This window comes from Carcharodon carcharias (genome assembly GCF_017639515.1).
Source record: "Carcharodon carcharias isolate sCarCar2 chromosome 27 unlocalized genomic scaffold, sCarCar2.pri SUPER_27_unloc_17, whole genome shotgun sequence".
NCBI lineage: Eukaryota > Metazoa > Chordata > Chondrichthyes > Lamniformes > Lamnidae > Carcharodon > Carcharodon carcharias.
Window position 1 is genome coordinate 117,622 of NW_024470632.1, and position 16,987 is coordinate 134,608.

Consider the following 16,987-nt stretch of genomic DNA (forward strand, 5'->3'; position numbering starts at 1 on the left):
TAGGCTTTTCCCCTCTTGTTGGTTCCTTCACCACCTGTCACAGACCCAGTCTAGCAGCTATGTCCTTTAGGGACTCGCCCAGCTCGGTCAGTAGTGGTGCTACCGAGACACTCTCGGCAATGGACATTGAAGTACCCCCACCCCCCCACCCAGAGGACATTCTGCACCCTCGCCACCCTCAGTGCTTCCTCCCGAGTGGTGTTCAACATGGAGGAGGTGCTGATTCATCAGCCGAGGGAGGGCGGTAGGTGGTCATCGGCAGGAGGTTTCCTTGTCCATGTTTGACCTGATGCCGTGAGACTTCATGGGGTCCGGAGTCGATGTTGGGGACTCCCAGGGCATCTCCCTCCCGACTGTATACCACTGTGTCACCACCTCTGCTGGGTCTGTCTTGCTGCTGGGACAGGACATACCCAGGGATGGTGATGGTGGTGTCTGGGACATTATCTGTAAGAGGTAATGCATTTTGGAAGATCTAATACAGGCAGGAATTACACAGTAAATGGCAGAACCCTTAAGTGCATCGACGAGCAGAGGGATCTGGGTGCACAGGTCCACAGGTCACTGAAAGTGGCAACGCAGGTGGATAAGGTAGTCGGGAAGACATATGGCGTGCTTGCCTTCATCGGCAGGGGTATTGAGTATAAAAGCTGGGAAGTCATGCTGCAGCTGTAGAGAACCTTGGTTAGGCCACACTTGGAATATTGGGTGCAATTCTGGTCGCCACATTACCAGAAGGATAGGGAGGCGTTGGAGGGGGGGTTGCAGAGGAGGTTTACCAGGATGCTGCCTGGTCTGGAGGTTATTAGCTATGAGAAGAGGTTGGAGGAACTCGGATTGTTCTCACTGGAGCGACGGAGATTGAGGGGGGACTTGATAGAAGTTTACAAAATTATGAGTGACATGGACAGAGTAGATAGAAGCTTTATCCCAGGGTGTACGAGTCAATGACTAGGGGACATAGGTTTAAGGTGAGAGGAGAAAACTATAGAGGAGATGTGCGGGGGTAAGTTTTTTACCCAGAGGGTAGTGAGTGTCTGGAACTGGCTGCCAGAGGAGGTGGTGGAAGCAGGTTCGATAATGGTGTTTAAGAGGCAGCTTGACAAGTAGATGAATAGGGTGGGAATAGAGGGGATACGGACCCCGGAAGTACAAGATGTTTTAGTTCGACGGGCAATATGATCAGCGCAGGCTTGGAGGGCCGAAGGGCCTGGTCCTGGCGCTGTCCTTTTCTCTGTTCTTTCTACAATTCTGTGAGAATGACTATGTCCGGCTGTCGCCCGACATAGTCTGTTTGAGATGGCTCTCCCGATTTTGGCACCAGCCCCCGGATGTTAGGAAGGAGGATTAGGCAGGGTTGACATGGCTGAGATTGCTGCTGCTGCTGTTGGCGTAGCTGGTACCCTAGGTCAATGCTGGGTGGCTCGTCCAAGTTTTAACTTCCAAGTTTAAAAGTGGCAAAGCCTTCCAGCAAGTTAGCACCAACCAATTGATCTGCAATAATGTGCCACTTTTATCCACACATGTGGCTTTGTTCACATTGAGTGGTAAATACTTTCTCAATTTAAACAAACTAACCACGCTTACAATTGCCTCTTCATTCATGGGGTGTGGGGTGGGGTGGGGGGGCGGGGGCGGGGGCGGGGTCGCTGGCTGGGCCCAGCATTTATTGCCCATCCCTAATTGCCCCCTTGAGAAGGTGGTAGGTGAGCTGCCTTCTTGAGCCGCTGCAGACCGCTATGGTGTAGGTACACCCACAGCGCTGTTAGGGAGGGAGTTCCAGGATTTTGTCCCCTGTGGTGTAGGTACACCCACGGCGCTGTTAGGGAGGGAGTTCCAGGATTTTGTCCCCTGTGGTGTAGGTACACCCACAGCGCTGTTAGGGAGGGAGTTCCAGGATTTTGTCCCTGTGGTGTAGGTACACCCACAGCGCTGTTAGGGAGGGAGTTCCAGGATTTTGTCTCTGTGGTGTAGGTACACCCACGGCGCTGTTAGGGAGGGAGTTCCAGGATTTTGTCCCTTGTGGTGTAGGTACACCCACGGCGCTGTTAGGGAGGGAGTTCCAGGATTTTGTCCCTTGTGGTGTAGGTACACCCACAGCGCTGTTAGGGAGGGAGTTCCAGGATTTTGTCCCTGTGGTGTAGGTACACCCACAGCGCTGTTAGGGAGGGAGTTCCAGGATTTTGACCCAGCGACAGTGAAGGAACGACCGATATATTTCCAAGTCGGGATGGTGAGGGGCTCGGAGGGGAACTTCCAGGTGGTGGGTGTTCCCCATGTGTCTGCTGCTCTCGTCCTTCTAGATGGTAGAGGTCGTGGGTTTGGAAGGTGCTGTCGAAGGAGCCTTGGTGAGTTGCTGCAGTGCATCTTGTAGATGGTACACACACTGCTGCTACTGTGCGTCGGTGGGTGGAGGGAGTGAATGTTTGTGGATGGGGTGCTGATCAAGTGGGGGCTGCTTTGTCTAGATGGTGTCGAGCTTGTCGAGTGTTGTGGGAGCTGCAACTCATCCAGACAAGTGGGTAGTGTCCCATCCCACTCCTGACTTGTGCCTTGTAGATGGTGGATAGGCTTTGGGGGGGAGTCAGGAGGTGAGTTACTCTCCGCAGGATTCCCAGCCTCTGACCTGCTCTTGTAGCCACAGTATTTATATGGCTGGTGCCCAGTTCAGTTTCTGGTCAATGGTAACCCCCAGGATGGTGTGATATTTAAAAGCCTTTGACAGATATTTTAAACTCCCAAGTTGTGGAGAGCCATGGACCCTGGAAGAAGCTCTAGCACACCTCCAATAAAGTACCACGAGCACCCAGAGATCCCCAGAGAGAGGGCGACAAAGGACTCCAGAGAAGAGCAACAGAGAACCCCAGAGAGTGGGAGCTGAAGGACCCCAGAGCGAGGGGGACAATATTCAAGTGAACCACAGGACTGTTGCCGACCGGGTCGGTGCTGTGAAATGCACAAACCGAAGAGCCTAGTGCAAAAGGAATAAATTGCCACGAAACAGCCAAAGGGCTTAGGAAAAGAGCTTTTTGAAAATGCCGACACAGTGCAGCGGCAGATGGCTATGAATGAAGGAAAGCTATCGGAGGGAGCTCCAAGGGAGCAAAAGCGTGCAGCAATTCCATGAAGTTGTTCTGCAGGGATTCGTCCGCAGCTGAGCTGGAGCGCAAGATTCAAGCTGAGTACATACCTTTGAAAGTGTAGATAGATTGGAGAGGTCGGTATTGTTCTCCTTGGAGAGGAGAAGGCTGAGAGGAGATTCGATGGAGATGCTCAAAACCTTGAGGGGGTTGGACATAAATATGACATGTAACATATAACAGATAACATATGAGGAACGTTTGAGGACTCTGGGTCTATACTTGATGGAGTTTAGAAGGATGAGGGGGGATCTGATTGAAACGTACAGAATACTGAAAGGCCTGGATAGAGTGGACGTGGGGAAGATGTTTCCATTAGTAGGAGAGACTAGGACCCAAGGGGCACAGCCTCAGAGTAAAGGGAAGACCTTTTAGAACAGAGATGAGGAGAAACTTCTTTAGCCAGAGAGTGGTGAATCGATGGAATTCATTGCCACAGAAGGCAGTGGAGGCCGGGTCACTGAGTGTATTTAAGACCGAGATAGATAGGTTCTCAATTGGTAAGGGGGATCAAAGGTTACGGGGAGAAGGCAGGAGAATGGGGGGGGTTGAGAAATTTATCAGCCGTGATTGAATGGGAGAGCAGACTGGATGGGCTGAATGGCCTTATTTCTGCTCCTGTGTCTTATGAACAGAGTCGATAGGGAGAGGATGTCCCCACTCGTAAAAGGATCGAGAACAAGAGGGGCACAGATTTCAAGTGATTTGCAAAAGAGGCGAACGCGATGCGAGAGAAGATTTTCACACCGCGAGTGGCTGGGGTCTGGAATGCCCTGTTTGGAAGTGTGCAGGAGGCAGGTTCAATCGAGGCATTCAAGAGGGCATTGTTTCTCTTTTAAGAATCACCTCATGTGCAAGGGCCACGGGGAACAGGCAGGGCGATGGCACTGAGTCAAAACACTCATTTGGAGAGCCCGCGCAGACTTGAACTTGCCGAGCTCAGACAAGCTGTTCGAGATCTGAACACACGAATTTCGGAGACGGCACAAAGGTAGCAGGAGGAAATAACAAGCCTCAATTTCACGGTTTGCCAAATCGATGAGAGAGAGCCGGCAAAACAGCAGGCAGGAAAGGCAGACCAAGGAGTCACGACCCTTAAAGACTCCCTGGAGAATCAGTATGTCACCACGGAAAAACACGAGGAGTAAAGGAAGGGCGTTGAATATTAATTCAGCAAAAGCTGCATTGGAACTACCAGTAGCAACGAAACAATGCACTGAAGCCCGGAGTGAGTTGGCAAGTGGTCAACAAGAAAGGAAGAGTTGAAAGTACAGCCGATTTATCCTTCAAGATCGAATGCGAAAGGAATGGGTAACCGTTCAGCAACTTCGCAGTATCTTTACCATTCGGCCCATCGAGGCTGCACTGGCTGTCTGGAAGGGCACTCCACCTCGTTCCCCCCCTCTCCTGCCCCATCCCTGTCACCTTGCACGTTCTGTCTCTTCGGGTAGCAATCTAATTACCTTTCGAATACCCTCGATCGAACCTGCCTGCACCACCGTCTCAGGAAGTTCGTTCCAGGCTCCAACCACCCTCTGGGTGAAAAAGAATTATCCTCGCTTCACATTTACTCCTTTTTGCCTGTTATTTTGACCCTGCTCCCTCTGGTTCTGGGTGGGAACGGTTTCTCAGCTGGGAGCGGTCTTTAAGGGTCTAGTTCTGTCGAAGGGTCACGAGGGCTCGAAACGTCAATTCTTTTCTTCTCCGCCGATGCTGCCGGACCTGCTGAGTCTTTACAGGTAACTCAGTTTTTGCCCAACCTCTGCTCCAATCTCTCCTCATAGCTCCCGTCCTTCGTCCCGGGAATCGTTCTTGTGAATCTCCTCTGTACTCTCTCTCCAATGCCTTCACGTCCTTCCTCAAGTCTGGCGCCCAGAACTGGAAGCGGTACTCCAGATGAAATCTAACTCGTGTCTTGTACAAATTCAACATGACCCTCCTCACTCCTGCACCCAATGCCCTTATTAATAGAGCCTGAGATGCTGTATGCTTTATTCACTGCTCTATCAACACACACTGCCACCTACATTGACCTGTGTACACACCGAGGTCCCTTTAACTTTTACTTCGTCCCTCGATTTGTTAACTTCTTCGTTTTGGGGTTGGAGCGTTACACCGAGGTCCCTCCATTTCCAGGCTCTTCCCTTTTGATTTTATACTGCCCCTCCACCTCGTACCCCTCTCTCTCTCTCTCTCTCTCTCTCTTTCTCTGTCTTGGACTTCATTTGCCACTTGCCAGCCCAATCCACCTTCCTTTCCGAGGTCCGAGCTCAGAAGGTGTTCGAGTGGAGCCCAAGCGAGGAGCGACGTTCTCTTCCGGGCGGAGAAGGGAAGGGCTGCCACCAAACGGTCACTCGACTCGATAGAGCAGAGAGAGCGAATCAAAGGGCGAGAGCCAAGTCCCCGGCAGGAACATGGAGTACCAGCACCATTCCTCCGAGCGTGAGGTGGAAGGGGTGGGAAGAGTACGTGTGTGACTCAGCAGGACTGGCCGGGCCATTAGTTTAAACGCTTAATTTTGTCGCCGATTGTGTCCCTAAACCTCTAGTGTCCAGAAGAGGAGAGAATCTGCCCAGACTTCCTTCAAAACACTCAGAATGGTTGATTCATTTATTTCAAAACTCCGGTTAACACGCTGTTGTCTTTGGGAAGTATAACTAACCATCTCTTTCTGAACGACTCCCCCAGCGCGTGCGCACACGGAGCAACAAGGGACAAGCTCTCTGCAGAGGTGGGCTTCAGAGGGTGGGCGCTATACAGGGTCCAAGCCCGCATGGGTCTCGGCGCTCTCGACGTGGACTTCCCTCCCGAGGGTCCCGGTGGATGTCTGGAAGTTCTCCCCCACCGGGTCGCGGCTTTGCAGGTCCAAATCCCGACCGGTTGCACTCAGATGAGGGTTTGATAGCCCCACGCCACAGTTGCAAGCAAGGTAGAGAGAGTAAGAGAGAGGGGAGCCAGTTAGGGCAGCCCTTCCTTACTCAGCTTGTTCTCCGACAGCGCTGTCCTCAAAACAAGCAGGTTCGCAACTGAAGATCTTTTTCATTAATTAAAGGGCTCGGCAGTTCAACACAAGCAAAACAACCCCTTGTCGAGTGCCGTATAGGTCAGGTGATTTCTTCAGAAGGGGCCTGCTTGTTGACTTATGACCTTTGGAAACAAAAACATCTAGACAGTTTCCTTTTTAAGAAAGGGGGATGTTGTGTGTGTCCACACGCCATTGTAATGTAAAGGTGCTTGGTGGTGCTCGGAAGAGCAAAGGTTAACGGGGGGCTGGAGAATAGCACTGCCCGTGGTATGATGTATGGAGTCACACGGTAATCTATTCGGAGACAAATGCAAAAGGAGCCTGCATGGAGACAGCAGCATCATACCTGGCAGTTACTGGGATCTGTGCATCATTTAAGACGACCGATAAAAGAGTTCAAACCCACAAATTTTAGCATCGCATCATCGAAACGTCAAGCGACCCCCCCCCCACCCACCATAGCACAGCAATCGTCGGCAAAAGTGGAGGGGACCGGGGCCGAGCTGAGGAGTTGGGTTTAACTAGCACCAACCTTGCGCTGCCTCCTGGTGGTGCATGTGCCGATCCAGCCTTGGCGGAGTTGGTCTGAAAATGGGGTCGGAAGCAACTTGCCTTCCAGCCTGGGTTTTCTTCCTCCTCTCTCCTCCCAGGATTTCGGGCTGGGAGTAAGAAAGCATGTGTTTGGCCACACTGAGCAGCCTCTACCTGCCTGCGTGTGTGCGCGTGCGTGTGTGCACGTGTGTGTGTGTGTGTGTGTGTACCTCACTCCCAGTCTAAGTGCACTCTCTCTCCCTCTCTCTCACACATACACACACACACTCACTTTCAGATACATTCATACACACTCTCTCACATATTCTCTCACTCACTTATACACAGTTAATCACTTTCTCACACACACACACACACACACACACACACACAGTCTCATACACAATCACTCACACAATCACTCACACAATCACTCCTCTCACTCACACTTTCACATGTACTCCCATACACAATCATTCACACTCACAAGCACTCTCAATCATGCGCGCGTGCGCACACACTCTAATTCACTTGCTCACTCACTTTCATACATTCTCATACACAATCATTCACTCACATGCACGCACACACACACACACATTCACACACTCACACTCTCAAAACACTCAAACTCACACAAATACTCACTCATTCATTCAGTCACTCTCACACTCCCTCACTTTCATATACACACACCCTCTCATACAAAACCTCACTCTCTAACACACACACTCACTTTCACACATACACACACACTCACACATATTCTCACACACACCCATTCACTCACACACTCTCAAGCACTCACACATATATATACACACACCCTCCCATACAAAATCACTCTCGCACTCACTCTAACACACACACACACCCTCACTTTCACACATACACACACTCTCACACACAATCATTCACACTCATGCATTCTCATACTCACATATTCACACACACACTCACTCACTCGCAATCTCACTCACTTTCATATACACACCCTCTCATACAAAATCACTCTCACACTAACTCTAACACACACACACACACACATGCTCACTTTCACATACACACACTCTCACACACAATCATTCACACTCATGCATTCTCATACTCACATATTCTCACACACACTCACTCACTCGCACTCTCACTCACTTTCATATACACATACCCTCTCATACAAAATCACACTCACACTCACTCTAACACACACAAACACCCTCACTTTCACATACACACACTCTCACACACAATCATTCACACTCATGCATTCTCATACTCACATATTCACACACACACTCACTCACTCGCACTCTCACTCACTTTCATATACACACACCCTCTCATACAAAATCACTCTCACACTCACTCTAACACACACACACACATTCACGTACACCCACACACACTCTCATACACAACCATTCACTCTCACATACACTCTCAAACATACTCATTCACGCACTCACTCTCACACGTTCACTCTCTCACACACACACTCACTCACTTGCTCTCTCACGCTCTCTCGCACACACAATAAAATAATGAATTTAAATAGAAATAAAGTGCTCAATTAAAAAAATAAGTAAGTTATTGAGCTTTCATACGAACATATGAATCAGGAGCAGGCGTAGGGGCCACTCAGCCCCTCCAACCCTGCTACCCCACATTCAGTAAGATAGTGGCTGATCTGATTGTAACTTGAACTCCACATTCCCTGCCTACCCCTGACTCCTAGACGTCTGCAGCGCCAGAAGGAGGCTGTTCAGCCCATCATTTCTGCACCGGTCAACAAAAGATCTGACTCCTCTAATCCCAGATTCCCAGCGCTAGGTAAAGGGGGAGGCGGTGGTGAAGTGGGATTGTCACTGGACTTAAATTCCAGAGACCCCATTAACCTCCCTCTCCGCCCACCCCCCCCAACCCAGCCCCCTCCCCCGCTTATCAAGAATCTATCCCGCCCAGTCTTAATAATATTTACAGACTCCGCTTCCCACCGCCTTTTGAGGGAGAGAGTTCCAAACACTCACCACCCTCAGAGAGAGAAACGTTTCTCCTCATCTCTGTCCTAAATGGACGACCTCTTATTTTTAAACAGTGACCCCCCCAACCCCCTCGTTCTAGATTCTCCCACAAGAGGAGACACCCTCTCCATGATCCACCCTGTCCGAGACCCCCTCAGGATCTTAAAGGTTTCAATCGAGTCGCCTCTCCCTCTTCTAAACTCCAGCGGGTACAAGCCTAACCTGTCCGACCTTCCCTCATAAAACAGCCTGCACATTCCTGGTATGAGTCTGGTAAACCTTCTCTGAACTGCTTCCCACGTATTTACATCCTTCCTTAAATAAGGAGACCAACTCTGTACACGGCACTCCAGATGTGGTCTCACCAGTGCCCTGTACAACTGAAGCATAACCTCCCTACTTTTATATTCAACTCCCCCTCACAATAAATGATAGCTTTCTATTAGCTTTCCTAATGACCTGCTGTACCTGCACACTAACCTTCTGTGATTCATGCACTGGGACACCCAGATCCCTCTGTGTCTCAGAGCTCTGCAATCTCTCACCATTTAGATAACACCCTTCATACTAACCTTCTGTGATTCATGCACTAGAAATATAGAAATTAGGAGCAGGAGGAGGCCATTCAGCCCCTCGAGCCTGCTTCACCATTCATTGTGATCATGGCTGACCCTCTATCTCAACTCCGTACTCCCGCTCTCTCTCTCCCCAGACCCCTTGATGCATTTAGAGTCCAGAAATCTACCTATTTCCTTAAATATATTCAGTGAATTGGCCTCCACAGCTTGTGGTGGAGAATTCCACAGGTACACGAGTGATGAAGTTCCTGCTCACCTCAGTCCCGAATGGTCTACCCCGTATCCTCAAGACTGTGACCCCTTGTTCTGGACTCTCTCCCCCCACCTCCCACCATCAGGAACATCCTCCCTGCATCCGGTCTGTCCATCCCTGTCAGAATTTTATACCTTTCAGTGAGACCCCCCCTTCTCATTGTTTTAAACTCCAGTGAATACAGGCCCAGTCGACCCAATCTCTCCCCATTCGACAATCCTGCCTTCCCAGGAATCAGTCTGGTGAACCTTCACTGCTCTCCCTCTATGGCAGGTCTATCCTCTCTCAGGTAAGGAGAGCAAAACTGCACACCATACTCCAGGTGTGGTCTCACCGGAGCCCTGTACAGCTGCAGTAGGACATCCCTGTTCCTGTACTCGAGTCCTCTCGCAATGAAGGCCAACACACCATTTAACTTCTACACCGCCTGCTGCACCTGCATGCTTTTTTCAGCGACTGGTGTACAAGGACACCCAGATCCCTCTGTACATCTACGTTTCCCAATCTCTCGCCATTTCAATAATACTCTGCCTTTCTGTTTTTCCCATCAAACTGGATAACTTCACACTTATCCACATTATACAGCATCTGCCATGTATTTGCCCACTCACTCAACCTGTCTAAACCACCTCGAAGCCTCTTAACACCCTCCTCACCACTCACATTGCCACCTCGTTTTGTGTCGTCAGCAAACTTGGAAATATGACATTTGCTTCCCTCAACCAAATCATTGATATATATTGTTACTAGCTGGGGTCCCCCTCTAGTCACTGCCTGCCATTCGGAAAAAGACCCATTTATTCCTACTGTCTGTTTCCTGTCTGCTAACCAATTCTCAATCCCTGCCAATATATTACCCCCAATCCCATGTGCTTTAATTTTACTCACTAACCTCTTATGTGGGGCTTTATCAAAAGCTTTCTGAAAATCCAGATGCACCACATCCACTGGTTCTCCCTTATCTACTCTGCTAGTTACATCCTCAAAAAACTCCAGTAGGTTTGTCAAACATAATTCCCCTTTTTATTCATTCCTGTTGACTTTGTCTAATCCCGTTGATGTTTTCTATGTGTCCTGTTATCACACCCTTTATCATAGACTCTAGCATTTTCCCTACCCCTGATGTTTAGCTAACTGGCCTGGAATTCCCTGTTTTATTCCCATCTCCTTTTTTAAATAGTGGGGTTAAATTTGCTTCCCTCCAATCTGCCTGGACTGTTCCAAAATTCGGTAGATTCTGGAAGATGACTAACGTATCCACTACTTCCATGACCACCTCCTTCAGTAGCCCGGGGTGTAGATTCTCGGGCCCTGGGGATTTATCGGCTCTCAGTCCCCATTAATTTCTCCAGCACTGTGGTTTTCACTAATACTAATTTTCTTCCATTCCTCCATCTCACTAGACCCTCGGTTCCTTAGCATTACTCATTCGCAGGGAAGAAATATAAGTAATCATGAACGTGAAGTATTGTCATGACTCAATGGGGATAGTGTGCTGCAATATCGCGACCCACTGCTCCCCAAGTAGCTACGAGTGTGAAAAACCTGACCACCAGGTTGCCCCAATTCTACCCAACTGTTTAATTTAACAGAATACGGGCACCAGATTTGTAAACTTACTAAGTAAATAACTGTTTACTGAACAAACTGTCATTAACCAGTGACAAAATAAATATTCACTGCTAATTTCTAACTCAATAACTTGAACTGTACTCTTTTCTTAAATCCCTGCACACACACACATTTTACATGTTCAACAGTTCAATAACACCGATGCCGGAGCACAGGAATCGATGGGTTGATTTTGATCGCTGTCTCCCAAATTCCTGTGGGTTCTTGTTGATGATACAAGGTGGACCTCCAGCACTTCCAGTCTTTAGCTCACTGGTTGAGAACTTGCTTCCCAATGTCTCTCACGGTTGATTTTCCCCTTTGCCTCTTGACAGGAGTTTGCTCGGAGAGAGAAAGAGGGAGCAGGTTATAGAGATGTGAGGGAAAAGGACACAGGAAACCCCGGTCACCTAGTCAGGAGCCAATTAAAATGCATTGTTGTCGGGCATCTCCCTTGGTCCAGGACTCCTTTCCGGCACCATCCTGTCTTTCATAGCGCGCTCTGTTCCAGGACTGCAACGTTGTGTGTATCTGTCATCCTGTTCCAGTGGACATGTCTTTCAAACTGCAGCCGTTTTAATTGTATTCTGCAGTGCAACAGAAAATGAAAAGATGCTTCCTTTACAACAGTCTAAAGAAATTTACAGTATATATATATATTTAAATAACAGCAACAACAATAGAAAGAAAATTACCCTCTCACAACGATTGTACTTTAATTGAATGTATATTAAAAACTACACCAATGCCTTAAAATAAGCCATTAATGAGTCACATCCTTGGGTGTATTTTTTAACTTATGGGATGTGGGCATCACTGGCTCAGCCAGCGTTTATTGCCCATGTTCAGAGGGCATTTAAGAATCAACCATAGTGCTGTGGGTTTAGAGTCACAGGTAGGACAGCAGATACCCTTCTCTAAAGGGGCAATAGTGATCCAGATGGGGTTTTTTTTTAATGACAATGGTTTAATGGCCATCATTAGCTTTTAGTTCCAGATTTTTTTTACTGTCGTGATGGGATTCGAACCCAGGTCCCCAGAGTACTACCATTGGGTTTCTCCAGGTCAAGTGACTACATCACTGCGTTCTCCACATATCCTTCCCCCCCCCCCCCCACCTATCGCCCATGATATCCTCATCGAACTCCTGTTAGATGTCCTCCGAGGGGACTGGAGAATGGCCAATGTTGTTCCAGTATTTAAGAAAGGTAGCAGGGATAATCCAGGGAAATTACAGGCCACTGAACCTTACGTCAGTGGTAGGGAAATTATCGGAGAAGATTCTTCGGGACAGGATTTACTACCGTTTGGAGGCAAATGGGCGTATTAGTGAGAGGCGGCGTGGTTTTGTGAAGGGGAGGTCGTGTCTCACTAACTTGATCAAGTTTTTCGAGGAAGTGACAAAGACGATCGACAATGGAAGGGCAGTGGATGTTGTATACATGGATTTCAGTAAGGTCTTTGACAAGGTCCCTCATGGCAGACTGATACAGAAGGTAAAGTCGCACGGGATCAGAGGTGAGCTGGCAAGATGGATACAGAATTGGCTTGGTCATAGAAGACAGAGGGTAGCAGTGGAAGGGTGCTTTTCTGAATGGAGAGCTGTGACTAGTGGAGTTCCGCAGGGATCAGTGCTGGGACCTTTGCTGTTTGTGGTATACGTAAATGATTTGGAGGAAAATGTAACTGGGCTAATTAGTAAGTTTGCAGACGACACTAAGGTTGGAGGAGTTGCCGATAGTGAAGAAGATTGTCAGAGGATACAAAGTGATATTGGTCAGTTGGAGACTTGGGCGGAGAAATGGCAGATGGAGTTTAATCTGGACAAATGCGAGGTAATGCATTTTGGAAGGTCTAATACAGGCAGGAATTACACAGTAAATGGCAGAACCCTTAAGTGCATCTAGGGGGAGAGGGATCTGGGTGCACAGGTCCACAGGTCACTGAAAGTGGCAACGCAGGTGGACAAGATAGTCAGGAAGACATATGGCGTGCTTGCCTTCATTGACAGGGGTATTGAGTATAAAAGCTGGGAAGTCATGCTGTAGCTGTATAGAACCTTGGTTAGGCCACACTTGGAATATTGGGTGCAATTCTGGTCACCACATTACCAGAAGGATAGGGAGGCGTTGGAGGGGGGGTGCAGAGGAGGTTTACCAGGATGCTGCCTGGTCTGAAGGTTATTAGCTATGAGAAGAGGTTGGAGGAACTCGGATTGTTCTCACTGGAGCGACGGAGATCGAGGGGGGACTTGATGGAAGTTTGCAAAATTATGAGTGGCGTGGACAGAGTAGATAGTCAGAAGCTTTTACCCAGGGGGGGAAGAGTCAATGACTTGGGGGACATAGACTTAAGGTGAGAGGAGGAAACTATAGAGTCGATGGGCCGAAGGGCCTTTTTACTGTGCTGTAGACCTCTCTGTCTCTGTGACATCGCTCTCAACTACAGCTGAAGAGAAGTAACTGTCGGATCTGCGAGAAAGGATTTCAATTTTCTGGGACAGAGTCACCGAGTGTGTCCCTTTGACCACCATGTCTGTAAACTGTTCCTTCCGATTTGTTCTATCAGCTGCTTTGATAACCTTGGATACTGGTGCTCAGTACCACATCGTGAATCAACATCAGTCACTGGCTTGCAGCCGGAGAAAGAAATGAGAGTTAATGTTAAAAATAGCTGGAAAAACTCAGCAGGTCTGGCAGCATCTGCAGAGAGGGACACAGTTAACGTTTCGAGTCCATATGACTCTTCAACAGAACTAAAGAAATATAGAAAAGAGGTGAAATGTGAAATATAAGCTGGTGGGGGGGGGGGGGGGGGGTTGGTGGGTGGACAGGTAGAGGTGGTGTGAGGGCCAGTGATAGGGGGAGGCAAAGAAGAGATTGCCAAAGATGTCACAGACAAAAGGACAAAGGGGTGTTGACGGTGGTGATATTATTTAAGGAATGTGCTAATGGGGACATTAAGGGCAGCAAGCTAGTGGCAGATGTCCCTTGGGGGGTTGGGTTGGGGTGGGGTGGGGGGAAGGGATCGAAATGGGCTAAAAGTTGGAGATAAAACAATGGATTGAAATAAATGTAAAAATAGGTGGGAAAAGAAAAATAGTTAATAGTGAAAAGGGTTAACGTTATTTTTTTAAATGGAGAGAGACTCCAAAAGAGTGCAGCACCGAGGGATCTGGGTGTTCTTGCGCATGAAACGCAAAAAGTTAGCACGCAGGTGTAGCAAGTGATTAAGGCGGCAAATGGTATTTTGGGCTGTATTGTGAGGGGGGTTGGAGTTTAAAAGATAGGGAAGTCTTGTTACAACTGTACAGGGTGTTGGTGAGGCCGCTCCTGGTGCACTGTGTACAGTTCTGGTCCCTGTTATTTAAGAAAGGACAGACTGGCGTTGGAGGCTGTTCAAAAGAGATTGGCTGGGCTGATTCCCGGGATGAAGGGGTTGACTTATCGAGAACCGGGCTGAACAGGTTCGGCCTTCATTCATTGGAGTTTAGAGAGAATGAGGGGCGACCTTGTTGAAAGGTACAAGATTCTGAGAGGACTCGACAGGGTGGATGGTGAGAGAGCGTTCCCACGAGTGGAGGAATCTCGAACTCGGGGGGACGTGGTTACAGAATGAGGGGGAGGCTCGTTTAAAACTGAGGGGGGGGGGGGCGAAGGAATTTCTTCTCTCGGAGGGTAGTGAGCGTCTACCCTCTGCTCCTATTTCTTACGGTTTTGGAGTTGAATCTGACTCTTCTTCAGAACTGAAGGGAGGTGGGAAGGCTTTGTGCTGCTGTAAAACGTGGGGTGGGGGTGGGGGTGGGTGCTGTCAGCGGGGGGACAGAGGGGAAGGTCGAGGATTAGGGTGGCGGGGGGGGGGGGGTCGGGTCGTTGATTGTGGTGGGGAGACTAAACGACAAAGGGGACATGGAAGACAAGGCAGAGGGAGCGGTGATGGTTGTGGTGAAGAAACAAAGCAGGGGACCAGCCCCCATGAGACGTGGGAGCAGAAGTAGGCCATTCTTCCCGTCGAGTCTGCTCCACCATTCAATCAGATGGTGGCTGATCTGATAATCATCAGCTCCGCTTTGCTGCCTTTTCCCCATACCCCTTGATTCCCTCACTGATTAAAAACCTGTCTATCTCAGCCTTGAATATACCTAACGACCCAGCCTCTCCAGCCCTCTGCGGTAAAGAATCCCACAGATTGACTACCCTCTGAGAGAAGAAATCCCTCCTCATCTCTGTTTTAAATGGGTGACCCCCTTACTCTGAGATTTTCCCCTCTGGTCCCTAGACTCTCCCACAAGGGGAAACAGCCTCTCAGCATCTCCCCTGTCAAGGCCCCCTGAGAATCTTATATGTTTCAATAAGGTCGTCTCTCATTCTTCTAAACTCCAACGAGCACAGGACCAACCTACTCAACCTCTCCTCATAAGAAAATCCCTCCTCACCCGGGATCAACCTGGTGAACCTTCTCTGGACTGCCTCCAACGCCAGGATATCTTTCCTTAGGTAAGGGGACCAAAACTGTTCACCGTATTCTAGGTGTGGTCTAACCGGCGCCTTGTAGCAAGACTCGGACTGTTCTCACTAGAACGACGGAGATTGAGGGGAGACTTGATAGAGGTTTACAAGATTATGAGTGGCACGGACAGAGTAGATAGTCAGAAGCTTTTTCCCTATTTTGGCGAGACTTCCCTGTTTTTATGCTCCATTCCCTTTGAAATAAAGGGCAACATTCCCTTTCCCTTCCCTGTCCCTGTGACCTGCTGAACTTGTACGTTAGCTTTTTGTGATTCATGCACGAGGACCCCCAGATCCCTCTGTGCTGCAGCTTTCTGCAGTCTTTCTCCATGTAAATAATATTCAGCTCCTCTATTCTTCCTGCCAAAGTGCAGAACCTCACATTTCCCCACATTATATCCCACCTGCCACGTTTTTGCCCGCTCACTTCACCCGTCTCTATCCCTCTGTAGACTCCTGGTGTCGCCCTCAACACTTGCCCTCCCACCTATTTGTGGGTCATCCACAAACTGGGCTGTCGTCCAGTCACTTCCCCTCATGCGAGTCATTAACGTACGTTGCGTGATACTTGAGTAGGTGTTAATGGCGGAATCATGGGCAGCTTTGTCGGAAACCTCCCCGAGAACAGGATAGCGAGCGGCACCTTTGGAAGCGGGGTTCTTGGCGAGGGAACTCAGAACGGAGGCCGGAGTTCCTGGCCGGAAAGTTGCTGACCTCCGGGCTCGATGCCGAGCGGGGGGAGGCTGTGAAGGGCCCGATCGAGTCACAGAGGGTGGACAGCGCAGAAAGCACGTCCCTTCGGCCCATCGGAGGCAGGGCGCCCCCCCCCCCACCCCAAACACTCTCCTGCCGGCGCCCGGCCTCAAAGGGCCGGCTGCGGCTGACCGAGGACAGAGAGGTCAGCGCGAGAGGGGAGGAGGTGAATCGAAACAGGTCTGGTCCGGGGTCCGGGCGCCTGGTCGTTCCCCACCCACCGCCCCCATTACAATCGGAAAACCTTTCTCTGGCGGTGGGGGGCGGGGTTTGGAATTTCGTTATGGAAGCTTTTTGGCCTCCCTCTTCTCCCCCTCACCCCTCCTCCTCTCCTCCCCCTCCCTCAGCCCTCCCCCACCCCTCCTCCTCTCCTCCCCCTCACCCTCTCTCCCCCTCCCCTCCTCCTCTCCTCCCCCTCACCCTCCCTCCCCCTCTCTCCTCTCCTCCCCCTCACCCCTCCTCCTCTCCTCACCCTCCCCCTCACCCCTCCACCTCTCCTCCCCTGACCCCTCCTCCTCTCCTCCCCCTCCCCCTCACCCCTCCTCCTCTCCTCCCCCTCACCATCCC

The 16,987-nt window shown here is 49.8% G+C and overlaps 1 protein-coding gene across 1 annotated transcript in view; it reads left to right on the plus strand.

Annotated features, from left to right (window-relative positions):
- Positions 1–4,021: 4,021 nt before the first annotated feature.
- Positions 4,022–16,987, plus strand: part of supt16h (SPT16 homolog, facilitates chromatin remodeling subunit) — a gene marked incomplete at its 3' end in the record, with an annotated part of 91,597 nt that continues 78,631 nt past the window's right edge. Inside the window, exons 1-2 of the mRNA XM_041180971.1 lie at positions 4,022–4,131; positions 8,432–8,526. Of these exons, the coding sequence (XP_041036905.1) occupies positions 4,022–4,131; positions 8,432–8,526 (205 nt within the window). The remainder of the gene's footprint in view (positions 4,132–8,431; positions 8,527–16,987) is intronic.